General features: G+C 43.1%; 1 protein-coding gene across 12 annotated transcripts in view; it reads left to right on the top strand.

Moving 5' to 3' along the window:
- The window catches only part of LOC144113933 (heat shock factor protein-like), a 72,053-nt gene extending 51,385 nt beyond the window's left edge, over positions 1–20,668 (top strand). For 3 of the 12 annotated variants that reach the window (XR_013310918.1, XR_013310915.1, XR_013310917.1), the window contains exons 9-11: positions 2,367–2,405; positions 3,763–3,911; positions 4,261–4,720. Coding sequence is in view for 6 of the 12 variants with exons in the window: in XM_077647336.1 (XP_077503462.1) it covers positions 2,367–2,405; positions 14,550–14,589; positions 19,764–20,065 (381 nt within the window). In the remaining 6 variants the exon portion in view is untranslated. Of the gene's footprint in view, positions 1–397; positions 473–2,366; positions 2,406–3,762; positions 3,912–4,260; positions 4,721–14,549; positions 14,590–19,763 lie in introns of those variants that run through there. The other 9 variants (XM_077647336.1, XM_077647334.1, XM_077647335.1 and 6 more) reach the window with 4 other exon arrangements.
- The last annotated feature ends 592 nt before the right edge of the window (positions 20,669–21,260 follow it).

The raw sequence follows: 21,260 nt of genomic DNA, 5'->3' as shown, positions 1-21,260 counted from the left end.
TAAAATAATTTTTTTCGTTACAAAATGTGCTTCAAAACGCTGTGGCAATGGGATTTTACGATATCATGCGAAATAGTTGTTCCAAATTGTATTTTTCCTTCTGAAATATCTGTAGCAGGATGTTCATGACTTTCCCTTCACTGCATACTTCAAAGAGAAGTAGAACGTTCTTGCGGGCTAGTTGGTTCATTGCAGAAAAAAGATTAGTACTGCGCGAATGAGACGACAATAGAACGAGGAATAAAAACGACAACACAGGCCCATATTTCCAGCTGTTCATTCGAGACCGAAAGGCAAACGCTATATAAGGGACGAACCTAGGTGCATAGCCATCACTGTCATTCACACAAGACCTGATTAAAATCTAGACCACAGTGATCAAATTTTCACATTGCAGAAGGGCCGATAAACCACCGAGCACTCAGTCAGCATGTCCCCAGACACTCCATGTCAAGAAAACGACCAAAAACAAGTAAGGAACCTAACAATTAACCTGAACAAAGAAGGTGAAAAATACGCGAACTGACAATGCACGTGACCCAACAGACAACAAGAGGAAAAAAAAATTATGAAACGCAGTAAAATCATTGTGTGACTTATTTAAAAACTGGCATGAGAGCATGGAAACAACAAAGAGTAAAGGTGAGCATAAAACCAGAAACTATATTTCCAGCATTGAAGTGCATCGTAGGAACAAAATTAGGACACAAATGATAAAATTATAGGTGGCCTTCTAAAAACGGGATTTCACTCAGTGAAAGCGAAATAGACGGAGTGCTGACACATTTTTCACCCTTTTTTACGATGTGATAGGCTTCGACCACCTCCCTTTCCGTCTTATCTCTTGATTTAAACAAAAAGGTAGTGTTGCGCAAAACTGGGGTGCAGGGCACTTTTTTCTTGCCTTTACCCTTCCCGTTACAGTTCTTACAATGATGTGCCAGATGACCTCCCATATTGTTCTTCACTGCCAAGTTATGTTCGCGTGCCCGTTCATTAAAACACCTACTAGTCTGCCCAATGAAAACTCTACCGCATGTGAGGGGAATTTTGTAGACAAGGCCTGAATCGCACTTTGTGAACTTCTTTTCGTGATTGGTATAGCATTGCGGCCTGATCCTCTTTTCTGTCAAGATCAAAGGGCAGACGCTGCTCAGCTTAATCGGTGCCGAAAAAAACCATCCTGACACCATATCGGTTTTCCACTTTTTTTGATGTTGTGGGATACCCGGTGTATGTAAGGCATCACCTGCAGTGGCTTTTCCTTGTCCTTTTCATTCTTTTTATGGGCTTTAAGCTTCTGTATTAGGCTTTCACTCGCTACGGTGATGAGGTGGGGCGGAAAACCAGCTGCGTGGAAACGTTGAACTTGCTGGCTAAAGCTTTCTTCTATTTTGTAGTTGCATGATTTTTCTAGAGCAGACTGGAAGGCTAAGATTACGCTGGCACATTTTACGAGCTTAGAACATGCGCTTTCAAACGGCAATGGGTTCTTTTTGGTTCCCGGACTGTATGACCAGCAGATGTGCTAAGAGGCAAATTCGAGTTCAAGATCAAGGTACTGCAGTCTGTTGTCGTTAGCTAACTCATGGGTGAAGATTAGGCTCTGGGAGGAGGTGTCAAATATCCCTAGAATATGAGTCACCACCTCATCAACATTATCTTCTGGGGACAAGTTAAGTATAACAAGGTATCCATCAGCGTACCGGAAAACACGCAAAACCTTGTGACTGGACAATCTTTTTTGAATGCGCTGGTCAACCGCTGACAGGTAAATATCATAGAGGACAGGGGCTACAGATGACCGTATGCAAATTCCAGCTTTTTGCAGAAAATGTTTGCCTTTTAAATTCAATGACAGTGGAGCTAAGGTAAAATTTTAACAACTCAAGAAAATGCTCTGTGCTGACCCCTGCCTTATTCTTAAAGCCTATTTCCCCACTTTCTTGTCTTGTACTTTTTGGCGGATTGCGTCAAACAGGACATCATGTGGTACAGAATCTGAAGCGTAAAAATTTCATCAATGTGGTCTAGTTTTTAATCAGGTCTTGTGTGAATGACAGTGATGGTTATGCGCCCAGGTTCATCCCTTATATAGCGTTTGCCTTTAGGTCTCGAATGAACAGTTGGAAGTCTGTGCCTGTGTTGTTGTTTTTCTTCCTCATTTTCCTATTGTGTCTCATTCGTGCAGTACTTTTTTTCTTCAAAGAGAAACCTTTCAAATTTCTACCCTGTTTTACCTTAGTGTGGCACATTTGTGAATGCTTTCATGTACTTAAAGCTATTATTTGTATTGCAGGAAGTATATTATTTCATTCTTTTAATAATCATGTGAGGTGCTTTATTATTTTTTATTGATTTTTCAGTTGTTTTCCTCTGAAGATCCATTGACATCTTGCTTGGGGGTAAGTTTTTGTGCTACTTATTTTGTTCCTGCATGTTCGTGGTGTACACAATATAGTTAAATCTAAATGTAATGAACTGCCATGCAGGAAATTTCTCACAGTTTCCCAATTTCCAATGCTGCCCCATTGAAGCATGTGTGTTTGTGAATTGCATGTAATGAAAGGCGATACAATGGTTGATCTTGTTACGAAAATGCTGCAACAACTGTCTATTAGTTACTGCTGTGATACTCGATGGCTGAGCCACACGAATCTTTTATGACGATGAAACACTAACCATCGTGAGAGGAATTATCTGGCACCGCGCCAAGCGAACGCAATTGACCCAATGCACCATGCTCTAGCGCTATTGGGCCTCTCCTTGGCAAATGCAGCAGTCTACACTGCTTTCGCTTTTGTAATGTTACACCAAATAGCAGTACAACAGTTGATCTTCAAAAGCAGCTCAAAACAATAGGGCATAGCTAGAAGGCTTCGTATGAGCAGTGTGTGCCCATCGTCGCCGCTCGGTTGCTCGTGTGCTTCCGGCGCAGACACAGTACACATGGCAGGAGCATGGATGGCGAAGAGCTCTGTTTCTGCAAGGCGAAAGCGAGTCTACTTTCTAGGGCAGTGAGGCTGACTGAGAAGGGGGACATGCTGGAAGAGGCAGGTATTTCCCACTCTCCTCACCCCACTCATAGTGATGTTGTGGGAGTCGCAACGGAGATGGTGCCAGATGCGGTCACATTATCAGTGTGATTGCGAAATGTTTCTCTATGTTTATGAATTTCAGTAACGGGATTCTACTCTTCACCTACATTTGCATTTGCTTTTGTTTCCATTCTACATTGTCCTTCCAGGTCTTCACGCGAAAACTGCAGGTAACAAAAATCTGCACGTAAGAGAACTTGCGGGCTTTTCTCAGTTTCATCATATCCCGGTTTAACTGTACAAGCCTGCCTTGCAAACTCATTTAAGAGTGTTAAATTTTGGACTAACATTTGCTGTCAACTCCTCAATATACACCAATCTGTACTCAAAAAAGCATGCTCGACAATAGATATACGAGGTGTGCTAGAAAAGTAATGAGACTGGCAACACTGTATGTGAACCAACAACGCTGGTGTCACCCCCTTCACACTGCAGTTAGGCTGGATCGTACCCATGACTCAGCACCAGTTTAAACTTGCTGCAGTTGCTACATGAATATTGAGAGTGTCTGAAGTGAAGTCGTGTCTGTCAAGTGCTTTATGAATAAGAACCGGCACAAGTATGCGCAATGCTGTACCATCAAGTTTTGTGTGAAGCTTGGCGAAACTGCTACTGTGACCTGTGAAGAGTTGAAAAAGGCTTATGAAGAACATTCCCTCTCCAGGGCACAAGTGTTCAGATGGCACAAGTGCTTTTTAGCAGGCCGAGAAGAAGTGGATGACGAAGCTCGTGCGGGACGACCTTCAACCTCATGAATGGATGACAAATGTGAAAAGAGTGAAGTGTCTTGTAAGGACAGATCGTCTACTGATGGTGAGAATGATGAGTCATGAGTTGAATTTGAACGTTTTACTGTCTATCAAATCTTAACACAGGATTTGGATATGCGAAAAGTATTTGCAAAGGTGGTTTCAAAGACCCTCATGACAGAGCAGAAGAACAATAGAAAAGATGTGTGTCTTGATCTTCTGTAGTGCCTTGAAAGGGAGCCAGAATTCTTTAGTCTTGTTATAACAAGTGACGAATGGTGAATTTTGTTGAGTTTTGATCACCAGACAAATGCCAAAGTCGGGAGTGCCATACTACAAAATCTCCCCGTCCATAGAAAGCAAGATTGAGCAAATCGGAAATTAAATCAATGCTCATTTTTTTTTCTTGACAGTTGGGGGATCGTCCACAAGGAAATTGTGCCTCCAGGACAAACTCTCAGTCAAACTTTTTATCGTGAAGTCCTTGAAAGACTCACGAAACGGGTGGCACTTGTGTGACCAGACATTGAATGGACATGGATGCTTCACCACGACAATTCACCTTGTCGCATGGCAATATCCATCAATGATTTTTTGTTAAGAGATAGCATTCCTGTGGTTCCTCAGCCCCCCTATTTGCCAGGTCTTAGTCCCTGCGACTTCTTTTTATTCTCCCGTTTCAAAACCCACTTGAAAGGGCATCACTTCGGTACTCTGGATAATATCCAGAAGAGTGTAACAGATGAGCTGAAACATTCCATAACTGCTATGAAGACGGGAAACAGCTCTGTGGCGGTGTAAATGCAGAAGGGAACTGTTTTGAAAGGGACAATTTTGATGTGTAAAAAGAATAAAATTCATGGTTAGAAAAAAGATCAGTCTCATTACTTTTCTAACACCTCGTAATCTAGTCTGCCTTGAAAATAGCGTCCAGGAGACATTCATACATAAAGAGCACTGTCTTTCAGTCATCTGCGATCCTGAGAAGGCACATGACACCACTTTGAGGTTCAGCATCCTGTATGGTCTAGGAGTAGTCTTGTACACGTTAGAGAAAATAAGTAACCGACTACAATTACAATTACTCCATTTGAAATGTAACTGATTACAGTGGTCAGTTACTGTCCAGGAAAGTAACTAAATAATTAGAGAACAATAATCAATTACTATTGCTTTACTTTTCATCCAAGTGCTGGTTTTCCAGGTGCATTTATTTCCAGCATTTGTGAAAGCATGCTCTGCAAAACAACAGAGACAGAAAAGCAAAGCACAAAGTGAATAGCCAGGTTATTCCATGTTTCCACGGGCTTGGCACAATATTAAGAAGTTGGCAAATATGTATCACATCAACGTGGTTTTTTCTGCCTTGTACAAGCTTGGCAAAGTCTGTGCAATGCTTGGTGATCGAAAGCACGAATCATGCTCTGAGAAGCACGTCACCAAATGCACAAAATGCAGGAGCAAACGTATCTATAAGATCCCCCTCACCTGCATTAGTGTTCACAATAGACAAACGGGAAGATGCTGTAAAGATAGGGCCCAAGAACACAATTTGAACGGGAAAAATAAATCCGATGGTTCCTTGGCATACCATTGCAACAGCTGTGGTTGTAAACTGCTCTTCAACAAAACCAAGAAACCCATTATGTACAACTCTGCCTAGGAGAGAGAGTTTTAGACAGCTGAACTGCTTGGATGTCTTCCTGACTCACCATTCATTCCACGTGTGCTTGGGTGTAACCCTATCACTGAACTTTCTCCAAGAAAATAGTGTACACCAGGGTATGCGTTAAGCACTGCACTCATAGTGAAAATGAATTCCGTAGCAAAAATCATTCCGAAGGTCATTATGTATTTAGTATATGTGGGGCACTTCGTTTTTGGGTTTTATTTTTTCCAGAATTCTGTGGGTAAAAACCGAGAGACATTTTTAAAATTCAAGTTTGTGTACAAACAAGCAAAAGTTTCCATAATTTGGGTTTTTTAAGGTCCTTTTTTGCAGCATAACACTGTTTACTATAAGTGTTCGTTTATGCGGGTAACAAAAATGATTTTTTACTTAGTATTTCACAAACAACACAGAAGTGAAAGGTTACGCAGTAAAACGCTGTTCACACAATTAGATTTTTTCTCACGTATTGTAATAATTTCATCGAATAACCTGTCGATCTCCTATGCAGAATTTCACGCATATGCAAGACCTGTCTGCTTTATGCACTACGAAAGCAGTCATTAAACACCACAGAGGCTATTTTAAACAAGCAGGAGCCCTGGAGCAGGACATTAGCATAGATAGCGGTTGATACATGATGCCGAATAGATGCCTCGTTTTTGTGTTTCGATTCTAAATGTTACCCTTTGAACATATCCTCAAATTAAGTGACTTCATGAATAATAAGCATAGGAGAGGTTTAAGATGACGAATTTAATGAGCAGTCCTCAGGAATATGCACAGATTATCCACTAATTTTCGTGCGGTGTCTTCACAGTTTTGTTCAGGAAAACATACGTTCTCTATACTCTTTCACACATGTTTATCTGAACAAGCCCCTCATTCCCTTGTGCTTGCTTAGAAAGGGCATTCTCGGGGAGAAATCGGGTATAAGCCAATGTTTAAGAAATGTGTTCGGGGTGCAAAAGTCAGGTAAAATTGGGCAAGACGAAGGGCTTTAAGCATATGCACATGAGCTCCAAATTGCATGCACATCTTCCAGTATATCAAGGTGCGAGAGCCAAATACAAATGACAGTAAACAAACTTGCTACTTGGGCTGACAGAAATGGATTTAAGTTTTCCCCAGAAAAAACAGTGGCTCCTCTGTTCTTACTCAAAAGAGGGTTAAAGACTGACCTCACTCTGCACATAAATGAAACTGAACTACCAGTAAAACAAGGGCACAAATTTTTAGGCATTACTTTTGTTAAGATACATTTCTGCCTCACAAAATGACTTTCAGAAGAAAGCGTCTTGAACCTACAGTGTTCTAAATGTACTCCAAAAACGTTGAGGCTCTGATGAGGTATGTCATAAACTTCTCTCATTCTCTGGTATGCTCTTCATTAGATTACAAGTGCATAATATATGGCTCAGCAAGAACTTCCTACTTAAAATGATTAGGCCCTGTACATAATCTATGGCTCCATCATGTCATGTGGTGCATACAGAAGGTCCCCAGTTGCCAGCCTTTATGTGCAAGCAAGTGAAACTCCACTGGAGATTAGAACTGCACTTGTGTATGCTTATGTCCTAAATATCTGTTCACTACTGAAACATCTCTGGTGCCCTGTAGTCACAAAGTGTTCATCCAGAACCTTCTTCTACATTAAACCCAAGCTTGGTGTCCCAGGCAAGAGAAACAACCGTGGCCATTGGAGTCCTTAACTAAGGACGTCAACCACAGCAGATGACTTCGTCTTTATTTTACTACTAAATGTTTCTGCTCTACTCTACTCAAGACACGATCCACTGCCACTATGGTACAGGCTTCTCACTGTACAGTTAAACCTCGTTAATTTGAACTCTGCAGGGATGCTGGCGCAGTTCGAATTAACATAAGTTTGAAGTAACGAAAGTGAACAAACATACGGTGCACTGCGTTTGGGAAGCAGTCTGGTAGTGAGATTACCCTATCTTATTGTTCTAAAGTATTCCACCATCACCTTCAGCTTTTCTTCTTGGAAGGCAACAGCCAACACCTGTTCGAAAGCCCGAAATTATCGGAAGGCCTCTTCGCCTTTGAAACCGAAGAGGTAGGCACACTTCAGCATGTCTGAACTTGCACAGCGGAGAACCGCACTGGAGGGTGTGCAACTGGCTTTGAGCATGGTCGCAAGGCTGGGAAATCGAGCGGCGTGCAGCTGGCCTGCAGCAGCTGCTTTTCGACCAAAATGATGGTGCAACCTTCGTGCCTTGCAAATTTACACTGGCGAGTCATGAGGTTGAGTGACCTTTAAGGTCAAAAAGCAAAATTCGTCAGGAATGCCGCATGTACTTACATTGCCCAGTTTTCCAGCCTTCCCAGCACTTGCTACAAACCGCGAAACCAGTGAGCATGCTGTGCTTTTTGGCGACATCCTGTTCCGATAACGCACTGGCGTCAACTTCACGCATGGTTTCAATCTTCTCTTGACGCATTTTGCAAGGTAATTACCGCAGACGGACGACATTTCTAAGTTGCTACACCGTCGTCCGTGGCAAACCGCATAGGTTGTCTGCTACGGCTGCAACCAATTGCGTGCAAAGAGAACTGGAAAACCGAGACACAAATGCGGAGCAAACGTCAGCCAAAGCTGCAAAAGGTTCGTTCCGCACACATCGGGATTTCGTTGATCCACACTACTGGAGATGCTGCAATGTGTCTTGCATCTTGTCTCTGGTCATGCCATCCATCATTCAACATTAAAAGCTAACACAGCAAGTTACTGAAGCCTTTGAGATCCAACATCTACAAACAAGCTGGAGATAGAAAGCCCCCTCTTCCATTTACCAGGTCACCTCGCAAGCCAATTTTGCCTTCTCTACATCTCCAGAGAGGCTGTGCAGCCTCACAGGAGCGTTTCTTGGTTTACCGCGTGCCCAGGCCGCTTAGGCACGGCAGCATGTAGTTCGAATTATTGGTGGCACAACTCATTCACGCTCGAATTAACGGGCTGTTTTACACGGACTCCAATGGAGCTTGGACGGGCCAAGTTGTACGGTTCGAATTATTCAGGAATTCAAATCAATGAGCTTTCATTTTATGTGACTTCACCTTAGCACACTTTCACAAAAAGCAAGCTCATGTTATTACACTAAAAGAAATATGTACAAGCTATACACAATTTTTACAGAAGGCTCAGAAACAGAAATTCATGTCAGAAGCGCTGTACACTCGAACCCGCGTATATCGATCTCGCAAAAAAACTCCTACAAGTTCAATATTGGGTGTAATTCGATATAAAAGTAGCAATAAATTTAACAACACACAAACTCATTGAGATGGAAAAAAACAAGTATCTGTGATAGCCACTTGGCATGCAGATTACCAAGTGAAATAGTTGTGAATTTATTGTTTTTTTAGGCATGTGTGATTATTCAATAATTTTGAATATTCTATCGAATAGTATTGTATTCAATATTCGATTCAGTCTGAATTTTTGGTATTTGAAATCTCGCAGTATTCGTCTAGAATGAATTACGTTTCTGGAACTCTTGCTGCGTGTGGTTTCAGTTCAGCATACCTGCTCCGGGATGGCAATGCGGCGCACTTTTAGCCAAAGCCCCGACTCCGTGCCTTGTGCCTGCACTCCCGTGTGTATGCCGGAGCCAGTCTGCGCTAAAGCGCATGCTTGCAGCAACAGATGCGAGCAGGCGGAAGCATGGCGCCTAAATCTGTACCTTCTAGGTGTCTGCGACTGTGCTACCCATGGTACGCACGCACTGTAACCGGCACGGCGGCGTGCATCAAGAGGGAGATTTAGCATGGCACAATCTGCTTCTGCGTGCTGCTAGTGTGCATGCACTGGCTTGTTCCGATGGGCCAGACAGCACCTAGCGCCTTGTGGCGTCCTCAGGGCAACCTGCGCATGCGCAGTGGCTCCCCACGGAAGCTGCTTGTGCTATGCTAAATCTTTCTTATCAGACTATACGCGGCCTCGAATTCCGCGGAACGATTCTGAGCTGACTGCAGCTGCAACAGCCGCTCTTCTCCGCATAAAATTCACATAAGGAGCAGGATAGCGTGAGCATTAAGGGTAGCTAGCATGAGACACATGGAGATGGGTGGTTCTTTCCTGCACCTGACGTGGGATGGCTCTGGGTGTGCGGTGCGTACGTCTAGCAGGTGTCATGGAATCGCTGCTTAAAAGCAGCGGCTGTGCGGCGACGCAATCGCAATTAAGAGCAGCAGTTGGGCGTCCCACATATAGGTCTCACACCAAGCAGATACTTCGGCACTGCATGTAGGTAGGCTCCCCCAGTTTCTGATTGCAATTTTTGTGGAAAGTCAACACAGCTTCAGTGAGTGTGACAGAACTTCAGTGCACTCTCTTTTTTTCATGTAATGGCCTTGTGGGTTTGAAAACACGATTCTGAAAATGCATATTATTCCATTCAACCTTTATTGTGTGCCGGAAGTATTTGAAATATTAGCTTCAAAATTATTCAAAGAAATTACTATTTGTTTTGAATTTGCTTCGAACAAAAAAAAAAAACACTACACGCACATGCCTAACATTTTTCGGTGTTATCGATGGACTCTGAACGGCTAAAACTGCAGCCCTCTATCGACATAAAATAGCGACAAATCATGATGAGCTCACGGAGCATGTCAAAGCATATGGGCACAAGTTTTCTGAAGTCCTCACAATTTGCATTAGTCGAGTCCTGGTTATCCGTGACGTCAACAATAATGTTTCTGCCTGCAAGCTCTCGCACAGTCTCAACATCATCGTTCGTGGAGACAGAGTCGCTTATGGCTGCCCCATCTCAAATAGCACCAGGAAATTCGGACAACTGATTCTATACATCATCAAGACCCGCGATGGCTTTGTCGAGCTCACTCGACAGAGAAATGTTCCTTCGTCTTTTCTGGGAAAGCAGAGACCAGAATGTGGGAAGCAGTTCTGTATAGTTTTGTTATTGACATGATTGCATGACCCACTCAGCATAAACAGGGCGCCTAAGAGGTCGATATTTAGGTCTTTTCCATTCTTCGAGTCCTGCAGGAGCTGTTCAATTAACATTTTCTTCGACCAACCTCCGCCGTGTGGATTATCCCCTGATCCAATAGCTGAAGCACCGACGTAGCATTCGGTGGCAGGAAGTGAAGTGCAATGTTGGTTAAGCTAGTACTGCAGCGGTGGGTACAGCTATTGCCCGTGATGATGAGGCAGACATTGTGATCTTGGCCCAAGAGGTCGTAGTTCCAAGATTTCAGCCACTTGGCAAAAAGTTTGCGGGTCGTCCATTCTCTTCAATTGGATCTGTAGGTCACTGTAACCAAAAGCGTTTTCTGTAAACATCGCAGAGACTTGCTTTTTCTGCCAGGTCTCTTCTGCACTTTAGCTCGAACCTATTCAGTGTTCTTCAGAGTGGTGCTCAGTGTTCTTATTAGAATCTTGTACGCTGCGGCGATTTCATATTTCTTCTCACTTCATTCAATTCGCTTGATAATTTCCAGTTTCATTGAAAACGGGAGGGTCTGCTGTTTCGTGGCACACAGAGGCAACGAAAACTATGCGGAGTTGCCGATGGCAGCATGACGCACAATATGTGCGAACTGCATGACAACGCGGGCACAACTGGTGCAATTCCCTAAAAACGCATATTCTGGTTGGCTGGGTATGCACACGCCACCAATGTCATGGAAAATTCTTGGCATCATCAGTCTGCATGCACTACGTAGCACCTTAGCACCAATAGCACCTGCAGGTCCATGCGGAAAACCTAATCTCCTGAGATGTGTAGAGGGAAAGCCAGCTTCTAGAATCGCCCGGCGTTGCCCGAAGTTAGATCAATCAGATGTGACTGCTAATTTTTGTACGGTATAGCCGTAAATTTTCCTACACATTCACATTGTAGCTTTATGGTGCTCAGAAATTATTTGATATAATGGATTATTCGATCTAACTGAGTTCAATATAGTCGTGTTCGACTGTAGTACAAAAGAAATGGGAAAAGGTATTATTTCCGCAGTATGCATCACTTTGAGTGTTATGCCATCTGTGTACCAGTAGGAAAAGTAATAAATGAGAGCATTGAAAATAGCATTATCTACTCTGATTCAATGAGCGTGCTCAAGGGCCAATATTGCAGAAATGCGTTTTTTTCTACCTTCTCTTGATTTTACTGAAAGTTTCATAGTACATTCTGCACAGTTTTCTGGTCGCTTGTGCCAAGTTTCGCAGTGTGGCAGTGTTTAGTTGCAGCAAAAATTTTAAAATTTCTCATTTCATGGTCTCAATCATGGAGATTTCTACAGGCAACCTTGCGTGTGTGACGCCACTGGATGCAGGGCAGTTGCTACAAGCTCTGTGTTTGCTGAAGGACAAAATTTCAAACTGGCTTTTGGTCATTTCAGACACACAATGGCCCAAGCTCTTGTCCGTGATTTCAGCCAATGGACGCGAACACGATAGGTTTTGTGACAGTATCCGTGACGTCATAGATTGTCTTTCTTGACGTCATTGTTTGGTCGAAACCTGGTTTCGGTCTCCTGGTTTTTGATAATTTTAAATACTTCTGCTTCATATTTTGAAAAACGATTTTTTGTACTGGAGTGAGGGGACTCTAAGGAATGTGATGTGATTATCAACTGAAATTGTTCAAAAGCCCCCGGAATTTGAATTTAATACGAAATATCATACACAAAGTAGTAAACGTCACTACTTATTGACATACCATGAGGTTCTGCTGGGTCCCAAGCCATGTTGCCAGCTTTCTCATGGATGGTAATAAGAGAGCTGGTACATGTACTGCACGCTGTTGCAGCGATGTAGTAAAGAAAATTAATAAATGAATTGGGTGCACAGTAGATTGAGGGATGAATGGCAGACTGTATGGAATAATGAGGTGACAAATAAACTGGATCTCATAAAGCCCAGCTTAGCTCAGTGGAAGTCATGTAGCCATCAAAAACGTTTTTGGAAGTGATTTTATGCCTCCATCGCATTTGACACACACATCTTGCACACAATTTCTTACTTTAGAAACAAGGCAAACCTTTGTGTGAAACCTATGGAGATGACCTCACGGTAAACCATATTTTATTCTCATCTGCAAGACTTCAGAAACTGAAGAAAAAATATTTCACTATATTCTATAATGAGCACATTCCTTTTCACCCAGCATTGTTTTAGGTTAAAAAGACACTTGAAGTTGGCCTCTATAGATAGGGTACCACATTCTGATCTCAAAGGTACCACTCTCATCAAAAATGGAGCTTTTAGAAGCTAGAAATAACAAAAAATTAAATACGGGTGTTCCAATTGGGAGCCGATTTTGCAAGTAAAATGTGTGCATCGACACCAGTTTTTCAGCACTGATCCCAGAGGCTAGGCTATACCGCCATTAACTTCAAAGTAGTGGTAACCCATCCTTTTCGGTAAGGGAGACACGAGCTTGAAACTACTGTTAAGAGCCTGTTAAAAATCTACTCCTGTGTTTCACGTCGTTGTAGTAGTAGCAGTATGCCGTAGTGTTCGTCGGAGTAACTGATGGGTGGTTACCACCAGAACCATCCGGAGGGTGATTACTGTGGAAAGAGGAGGGTATCCTTAGAGCAGAGGAATCCTCAACCAGAGGATGTTTGCAGTGGAAGGAGGAGGGTGTGGCAAGTGCATAAAGTCGCAACCGGTGGGTGGCTGCCACGAGAAATAGCCAGAGGGTAGTTACCCTAGAAGGAGGAAAATATGGCGAGAGTGTAGGAAGGCAGAATCGGAGGGTGGTTACCACACAAACCATCCAGAAGGTGTATATCGTGGAAGGAGGAAGTTATCGCGAAAGCGGAGGAATCCCCGGCCAGCGAATGGTTACTGTGGAAAGAGGAGGGTATGGCGAGACAATATAACTGCTCCAAACTGCTCAAGAATGCATTTTTTTGCTGGTCCAAAAGTTGCGGGTGCCGAAGAAGGATAAGGCGGGCACGAGGGTGGGTATCAACTGTTTATCTCGAGATGGTTTCAGTCTGGCTCCTTAGGGAGCTGTCAGAAGCTCCTGCTGTGAAGGGACTGGATGGGGGAATGTGAACTTGTCCCTACCTCATCGCTATGCTTCTCTGCGGCTAACTTATGTACTAACTCGCCCCCACCACTACCTTTTAGTTTAGTGCACTAGCACTAGAAGATCATGTCAAACTGACATTACCAATGCCAAACGACGGATTGCTAGCACATCTCATTCGACTTTAGCCAAACTAAGCTAAGTTGCTGGTGATTTTTTTCTTGATCTACAAAGCTTCTATGAAAGTTATATAGCTTTCCTTTATAGTCTTATATTTTTGGCATGGCTGCACTTGGGTGGATTCTAATGAGTAATTACTCCTATTATTGCAAATATTTTTCAGCACCAAAACATACTGTGCACATTCGCACAAGCTTTTTGTGCCGTCCGCCAGCTTGTTATCCATAGCAAGAGCCAAGACAGCACCTAGTAGCAGGGCACAAGTGTGCTCGTAGTTGTCAAAATGAGAAGGCAATGGCGGAAAGGTCATGTGACTACCGTATAATCTCGTGCAAAGGCCGCACCTGTGTATGGGCCGCACTGCATTTTGGACTAGACAGTTGAGAAAAAAATACGTTTATACGTGTTTTTTAATTTGTGTATGAACACACCTTCAGAATTTATACCCTAGTTAAAAAAAAAAAGTGCGGCCCTTACATTAGTTTATGCAGTAAATATGGTGGCACCCATGATGCCATGCTATAAGGCGACTATAGTGAAGTGAGCTGTTTGCAGCATTTTATGGTTACGTGCTATTAATACTCCATGCTGCTGTCATGCTGTAGTTGGGCAGTTCACTGGCATTAATTTTAGCCTTAGTACAGTTTGGTTCAGTGACAAGAGCCTAAAAATTTTCTTGAATTTTTGCATATGCATGCACATGTGCATGTGCAAATTGTTCTGCAGACATGATTTTTATTCGTAACTTGAATTGTTTTTTGCAATTCAGTGGGGGTAAGATTTTGAAACTGTACAAAAGGCATAAAGAGTTTTTTTGTTTCAGGACTTGGATACTGAGGGCAGATTTTCATCAGACACTATAGGTAAGTGGCCATAACCTCTCTTTTTGTCTACTGCATACTCTGTGTAAGCATAGTGTTCTAGGATAAGAAACAGCAGCAAGATATAATTAGCAACATTGCCAGCTGCTTCCCATGCAACAGCTGTAATATGAGTTTATATTGTAAATATGGTAGCACCCATGCTGTGGCGCTATAACTTGTGTATAGTAAAGTGAACTGTTTGCATGCTGTTGCACCAGTGAGCTCAAGAATATTGTTGAGTGTGCAGCTTGTAAGATTGGCTTGAAAACCAGGCATAACGTTGCATCACAGGAAAACTAGCTTATGAACTTTGAATGTAAAGTTATAGTTTGGTAAAAAGTACTTCTTGCATATTTGTAGTCTCAGGAAGGTTATTCCTTCCTTGCCCTAAGCATTGTCTTTAGGATTCACATTGGTTGAAGAACATTAATGCCATAAACCACTGTCATCCGGTGTAAAATGGTTCTAGTCTTGTATTTTTGGTAGCACTGACATATTACTGTCTTCATACCCATTGTATTATTCTCCATATCGGAAACAAGCGCAAGTGATGTAAGCATTTGTAGGCCTGCACTCATATTCGGAGTTCAGTCCCTGTGAGGATACCCCAATGGCCTGCACAGATTATTTGAAGCAGAAGTGGTTGTGGTGTATTTTGGTAATTCAGTTGCACTGAAAAGTGAAAACATGCTCTTTTCGCTGATGTGAGGGCAAACTGAAGCAAGCTGCAGTTGCATAAATTCAATTCATCTTTTCCAAATGAGAACATGGCACGTTGCAAAGCCAGTTATTGTGCATAATAAAATGAGCCCAGAAAGTTCACAAGTTCACGTCTACTATAGTCAGATACAACTTGAGAATGAAGCAGCAAATGCCTCTCAAAGGAGGTCCTCCTGCCATTTGTATGTGTCAATTATGTGTCATGCCATTGCGGTTAATCGCTCTTCACCTGCTGGCCACCTGTGATATCACAATAGGGTTTTTCACCTAAGACTTTACACAATTTTTAAAAATAGGCTTTCTTGAGTTAGAAGAGCGCTTTTTTTTTGGCATAGCATTACCAGCGGTGTAGTACGTCAGAATACAGCTGAGATGTACTAACTATCAGGCTGGATAACTAATACTGAATAGTTAACTTTTAAACTATTATTGTTAGGTTGGTTAATTATTGAGAGGCGTGTAGCCTACCGTAAGTAATATCCATACCAGTTTTTAGAATTTCGAAAATGCGGTTACCCTTGGCACTGTTGCCCAACAAATTTTGGCTATTTCGACGAGTTACGTGCACTGGAGAGGATGCTTTCCTTGCTAACTTCTCGAAAGCCCAAGCACACAGCCGCTGTTTCACAACCTATGTGAACAGTCGGTAGAGTACGCTCGTAAGTGTGAGTGGTCGCCTTCTCGCTTGGGAATGGGGCTCATGCTCCCACATAGCCACTCATTAAAAGTGAGGTCCCCCTCTATAATTTCAGTGAGTAGCTCTCCTAGGCACTCTCATGTTCCTTCACCAGAGCACTTCACTATCCCCAGTGCAGGAATGTCATCCAGTCCCTTGGATGTGTAGGCCCCCATGTGCAACAAGGCTCGGTCAAGAATCAGTCGTCACTTAATATTAGCACTCCGCGTCACCACCTGGGTTGGTTGAGGGCTGACTGGTGTTGAAGCCGCCGACAGATTCCGCTTGTCGGGTGTTGTATGGGTGATGGAGGTGGGCAGTGAGATATTCGGCTACAGATAGTTTTCATGTGATATCACCAGCACCTTCTTTGGGTGCAGCAGAAACCAGGCAGGAAACAGTCCTTTGTCCCTTGCCATGGGGAATGTCACTCCTTAGCACTAGTAACTCCGCACCCTTTCTCCAAATACCATTCACCCCTCCGCACCCCTAGCCCGAACAACGAACAACCCACTCCCCACAGCTGCTACAGCAGGGGACGAAGGATTGTCTCCTCTTCCCTGCCTAGCCTCTGCTGTATTGCCATAAAAAGTAACAGGTTGGCGATAAGCGGTTTAGGAAAACAGCCAGGCTTTTGCCGTGCTTTCTGGACCCAAGGATGGTGGCCACTATGACGTCGATCTAAACTATAGTGAACTATAGAAGGATGTAGTTGACTATAGTTCACTATAGTCACGTGTGAGAAGGCTTCATTGCATGAACCGCGAACGGCACATGATGAGCGCCCTTTTGTGGCCAGTGTCCTATAAAAACTTCAGTAGTGAATGTGACACTTAGCCCAATCACTTAAATCAGTGACTCAGGCAGTGCAATTGCCGACAGGCCACTGTAAGGCTAATCTCGCTTGTACATTTACACCACCACCGCCACCACCGCCTCCCAGTTGCGGCGGCTGAGAAGAATGGAACCATGCGGATGGAAGTGAAGGAAACGCTTAGCAGTACTGAGCAAAGCAGCAAAAAGAAAAGAAACAAAGGTGGGGGGAATTCCAGCAACGGGCTAGTCGGCGTCCGAAACATCCGTTGGCTGACTGATGTTGACTGTTCTTGCAGACTGAGCAGCTGCCAGTTCGTCACATCTGCTGTTGCACGCTGTGTCAGAGGTGCGCAAGCAGCATTGAGTTCAGGTTTTGAGTAGGGCTCGACGATCTGCTGTGACGGTCATACCTGGATGCGGCCTCCCTTCGTGAGCCCGTTCGAATTACCCTGTGGTGAGATCCATGGCGTCCTAATTAACGAGCATACTACGCCTTAGACTCGCACAGGTGTTGGCCAGGATCGAGCGGGCAGTTCAAATTATCTGGATTTCTGAATTAATAGGGGCTGAATTAACAAGCTTTTTCTATATTAAAGCCCACCAAAATGACATTTCTATTATTATTATTGCTAGTTATTATTCTCTGATACATTTCATGCACCCGAAAAAATATGTGGCCTCTATGTTGCCAAGTTCCAGAAGTGTGAGGGTCAGTGGCCTAGCCAGCAACCCTTTTGCTTGGTGAGCCCTTGCTGTGTGGGGTAATTGACTGACAGCTAGACAAGACAGGTAGAAGCTGTATGAAAGGAAATGCCTTGTTAGTGTGCAACTGAGGAGAATGCATTTTTTTTTCTTTCCCATTTGCCTTGCCTTTTATGCAGTTATTCCACATTTACACTTTTTCAAGTTCAGTGCAGAAGGGAAACTAAATTTGCGTCTTAAGTGCTAACTAAGTGTTTCCTTTTATATTGCTTATACTTGTACACTTAAGACTGCTAGCTTTGTTCAAAGGTCCACAATGTGACATGGTAGGGCCACTGCCATTCCACTGTGCTCTGACATAGGGTATGGTGAGGTCACGTAGAGGTAAAGTAAAATTCAAGAGCTCCACCTACGCCACCGTGCATTGACAGTCGGAACAAACTAGTGCTGTGATCAGAATATTGTGTGCCGCATTGTTTGGTTTATGTGGGATGTGCATGCTTGTGTAAGCAACTGAACAAGCAAGCGATGTCTCAGTACATCAGCATTTTTGTTGTACTTCCTCCCCTTTCGACAAGCATTTTGAAAAGACTGTGGAAGTTGCTGGTTACTCAAGCTTACAGTCTTCGCCTGACAACTGCATCCTTAGGACGTCCTGAGAATTTATTTATTATGATGTTGTGTTGTCTTGAGGACATCCTCTACTGATCCTCAACAAGTCCTCGCCTGATCCTGTTGTCCAGCCTCAGTACATTCTCATAAAATCCCCAAAATTGCCATGGAGGACCTTTTTGGTCGGTTTTGAGGGCATAAGATGATGATTTGGCACAGAGAATTCATGTTATCATTTGCTTGCTTACTGTGGGCATGCATTCACAAGAATCTTGAAAAAGCTTTCTTTTCCTTCTTTTGTGCTGGGTTCTGACAAAATCTTATTTCGCAAAAGTTTGGCCACGCTTAGCAAGACTGGCTGGTTTGATCACTACCTTTGTCAGTGGTCATGGGTTGTTGTTTGTGCAGTATTTTCTTGCAGTGACGGCTGTAGCCCTCTCTGGATTTTAGTTTTGCCACCTCAGTGGGAAAGTTGCTGAGACAAGTACAACTACTGTGGGCCGAAAATAAAAGTCCAACCCCAGCAGAAACAGGCAGTGGATAGGTCTTGGTTAAACATCAAATGTATTTTAAGATATATCCTGAAGACATATTTCCTGGGACAGAATTATTCTGTTCATTATGTCATTATTGACCGCAGCAGTGGCCAAGTCGTTTGAGCATCCGCCTCACATGCAGTAGGCATGGGGTTCAATCCCCAGTGCTGCCGGGTACCCACCGGTGATACAATGGGTACAAGCTTTCCCCTGCCTGGTGCTTGGCTTCTTTAAGGTGAAATGCTTAGGAAATAGGTCTTTGACCCCATCACAAGTATAAGAAAAAAAAAACCTTGTGCCATGCCGCTGTGGTCGCAGATGCCCTAGCGCCATAAAAATTCATCATCTTTATGTCATTATTGCACACAGATTTATTTAATGAAATGTGCAGTTTTATGTAATGAGAGCCTTATGTGTGTGAGATAAAGCGGGCTTGATTTAGTGCAATGCCTTAATATTGTCCTGCGAGAGGGCGTTTGTAGGACATTTAGAAATGTTTATCTTGTCGTCCAGCAGCGTACGAACTCGGGACATCCTTTTGAGGATGTTTTGCCATGATGCATGCGAAAGGTCCTGAGAACGTCCTGTTTGGCATGAGGATGTTTGTACTATTTGGGGACATCGTCCTCAGGAGGTTTGGTGTGCCTGCGACATGCTTGCTCCCCCCCCCCGGAATAGAGAGGGCTGGCACAGCTTGTCCTTTCCATCACCACTACTGCTCACACATTGCCTGTGACTATTCATCCTCCCCATCTATGGTCATTTGATGTGCTGCCTTACCTTTTCACTCAATATAAGTTGAATTTTAATCGGAAAATTTGTGAGCTTTTTTACTGCCCGCAAAGCGTGCACACTCCCATATTTATTTCTTTTGAAAATGATTCGATAAGTTCATTGATGCACTTAATTAGATTTTACTTCTTTGATTCAAGCTTGAGCAAATGGCTGATATTTGTTCATCTGTCAGCAGATGCTTTCCAAAAACCATTCCTTGGCTTTCACATTTAGAACAGGCATAAGATATCTAACGCCTGTTTGCTGTGCTTCCATGTGTGTTTCAAAGATAAAAATTGCCACTTCCACCTTCGGACCCACCTGTCTTTTCAATGCAGGTAATGAGGTTGTACAGTACACACCGAGCCTGCTTGACTTGGGCATTGAAGAGGACTCATCATTTGAAGCTGTTAACGAGCTCCTGTTGTCTGATGATGAAGTACCAAGCAGTTTATGCACAACAAGCATTGCTAGTGGTGAATCAATAAGTAGGCCCAACTCACTGGTAGCTTCTGGGAAATGTTCAGGCTTGCGGCAAACATCTTCCTCCGTCAGAGCAGCTGTGCAGACTGTGCCACGATCTGTCACGAAGAAAGGAACTTTGTCAAGCAAGAAACGCCGTGGGAGTAGCAAAAAGTGAACTTGACCGTGTTATGTGAATTGAGGGCAGCATGTCAACATGTTCTTAGCATGAACACGGGATCCAATTTAACATGAGTACCCACTTTCCACACTTTTGTTGGTACTTGCGAGAGTAGTACAACTGCCCCAAGTGTCAGTCACTATTTCAAGCGAGCAATCACCAAAACCTGTTTGAAGTGCCACCTTTAAAGTGATAGCTACGTGCACATTACAGGTATTCATGACCCTGTAATCTTAACAGCACAAATTACTGTTTATGTTGCGCATTATTAATTAACTGATTGACAAAGCAAACGTGTATTATAATTATCACTTCATTTTTATCTTACATAGCAGGCGAGCATTCCTTGTTCTGCCTCACGTTCTCGCTGTGTTAATTATTTGTTGCTTTTTGACATTTTTGATTAACTAGGACCTGCACATGTGTTATTAATATTGCAACATCAGCACACTGAGCAACAGTGGAGCTGAAGGAAAAGGTTATTCATTTTGTTCTTTGTAATCACAAATTTTTCACCTGGCTACACCCATGTACTTCTGTGTAGTAAAATACTGCACTGCACACTTCAAGACGGTTAAATAAAGTTTTTTGTTGACCATGTTGTTTGCACCTTTCTACTGATGTTTAACTGTCAGTGCGCAAAATGGAACTAACATTGTTTTTTGCAGTTTTCTTGGCCACTGATTCCTATTACATGTAGTAGAAATAGAGCAGGAAATGTGTGACTTGTAATCTGCACTGCACTCCTAGTATTGCTAAAAGTTCATATTTGTTTTTATAGTTCAGAGTGGATTAGTATTAGGATGTTGCGTATATTCATAACCAGCTAACAATACACATCTATTGGGTATGTTTTTGGAAAAAATTCATAACCTTTCGAGCTTCGAGCATTTTTGACGACCATATGAATTGAAAATGGGGTTCAGGAATGGGAGGGTGGCTTCCCGAAATAAAGTCAACTTATGGCACCCCGTGATGGCCGGTTGGCTAGCATAGCTGTTTAACCGAGGAAACAAAGTAGCAATACAGAGGCACATATACCTATTTTGAAAACCTGTGGTGGAGGGGGAGAAACGGGGTGGGCTGGTGGGTGGGGAAGAAAGAAATAGCTAAGTAAGGAGACTAGAGAAATGATGCCGGCCACCACAACTGGTGCCACGCACAGCAAAGTGCCCTGCTAGCTGAATCTGGA

This window comes from Amblyomma americanum, chromosome 1, assembly GCF_052857255.1.
Source record: "Amblyomma americanum isolate KBUSLIRL-KWMA chromosome 1, ASM5285725v1, whole genome shotgun sequence".
Taxonomy (NCBI): domain Eukaryota; kingdom Metazoa; phylum Arthropoda; class Arachnida; order Ixodida; family Ixodidae; genus Amblyomma; species Amblyomma americanum.
The sequence above is the reverse complement of the archived record's forward strand: the minus strand, read 5'-3'. Positions and strand labels throughout refer to the sequence as shown.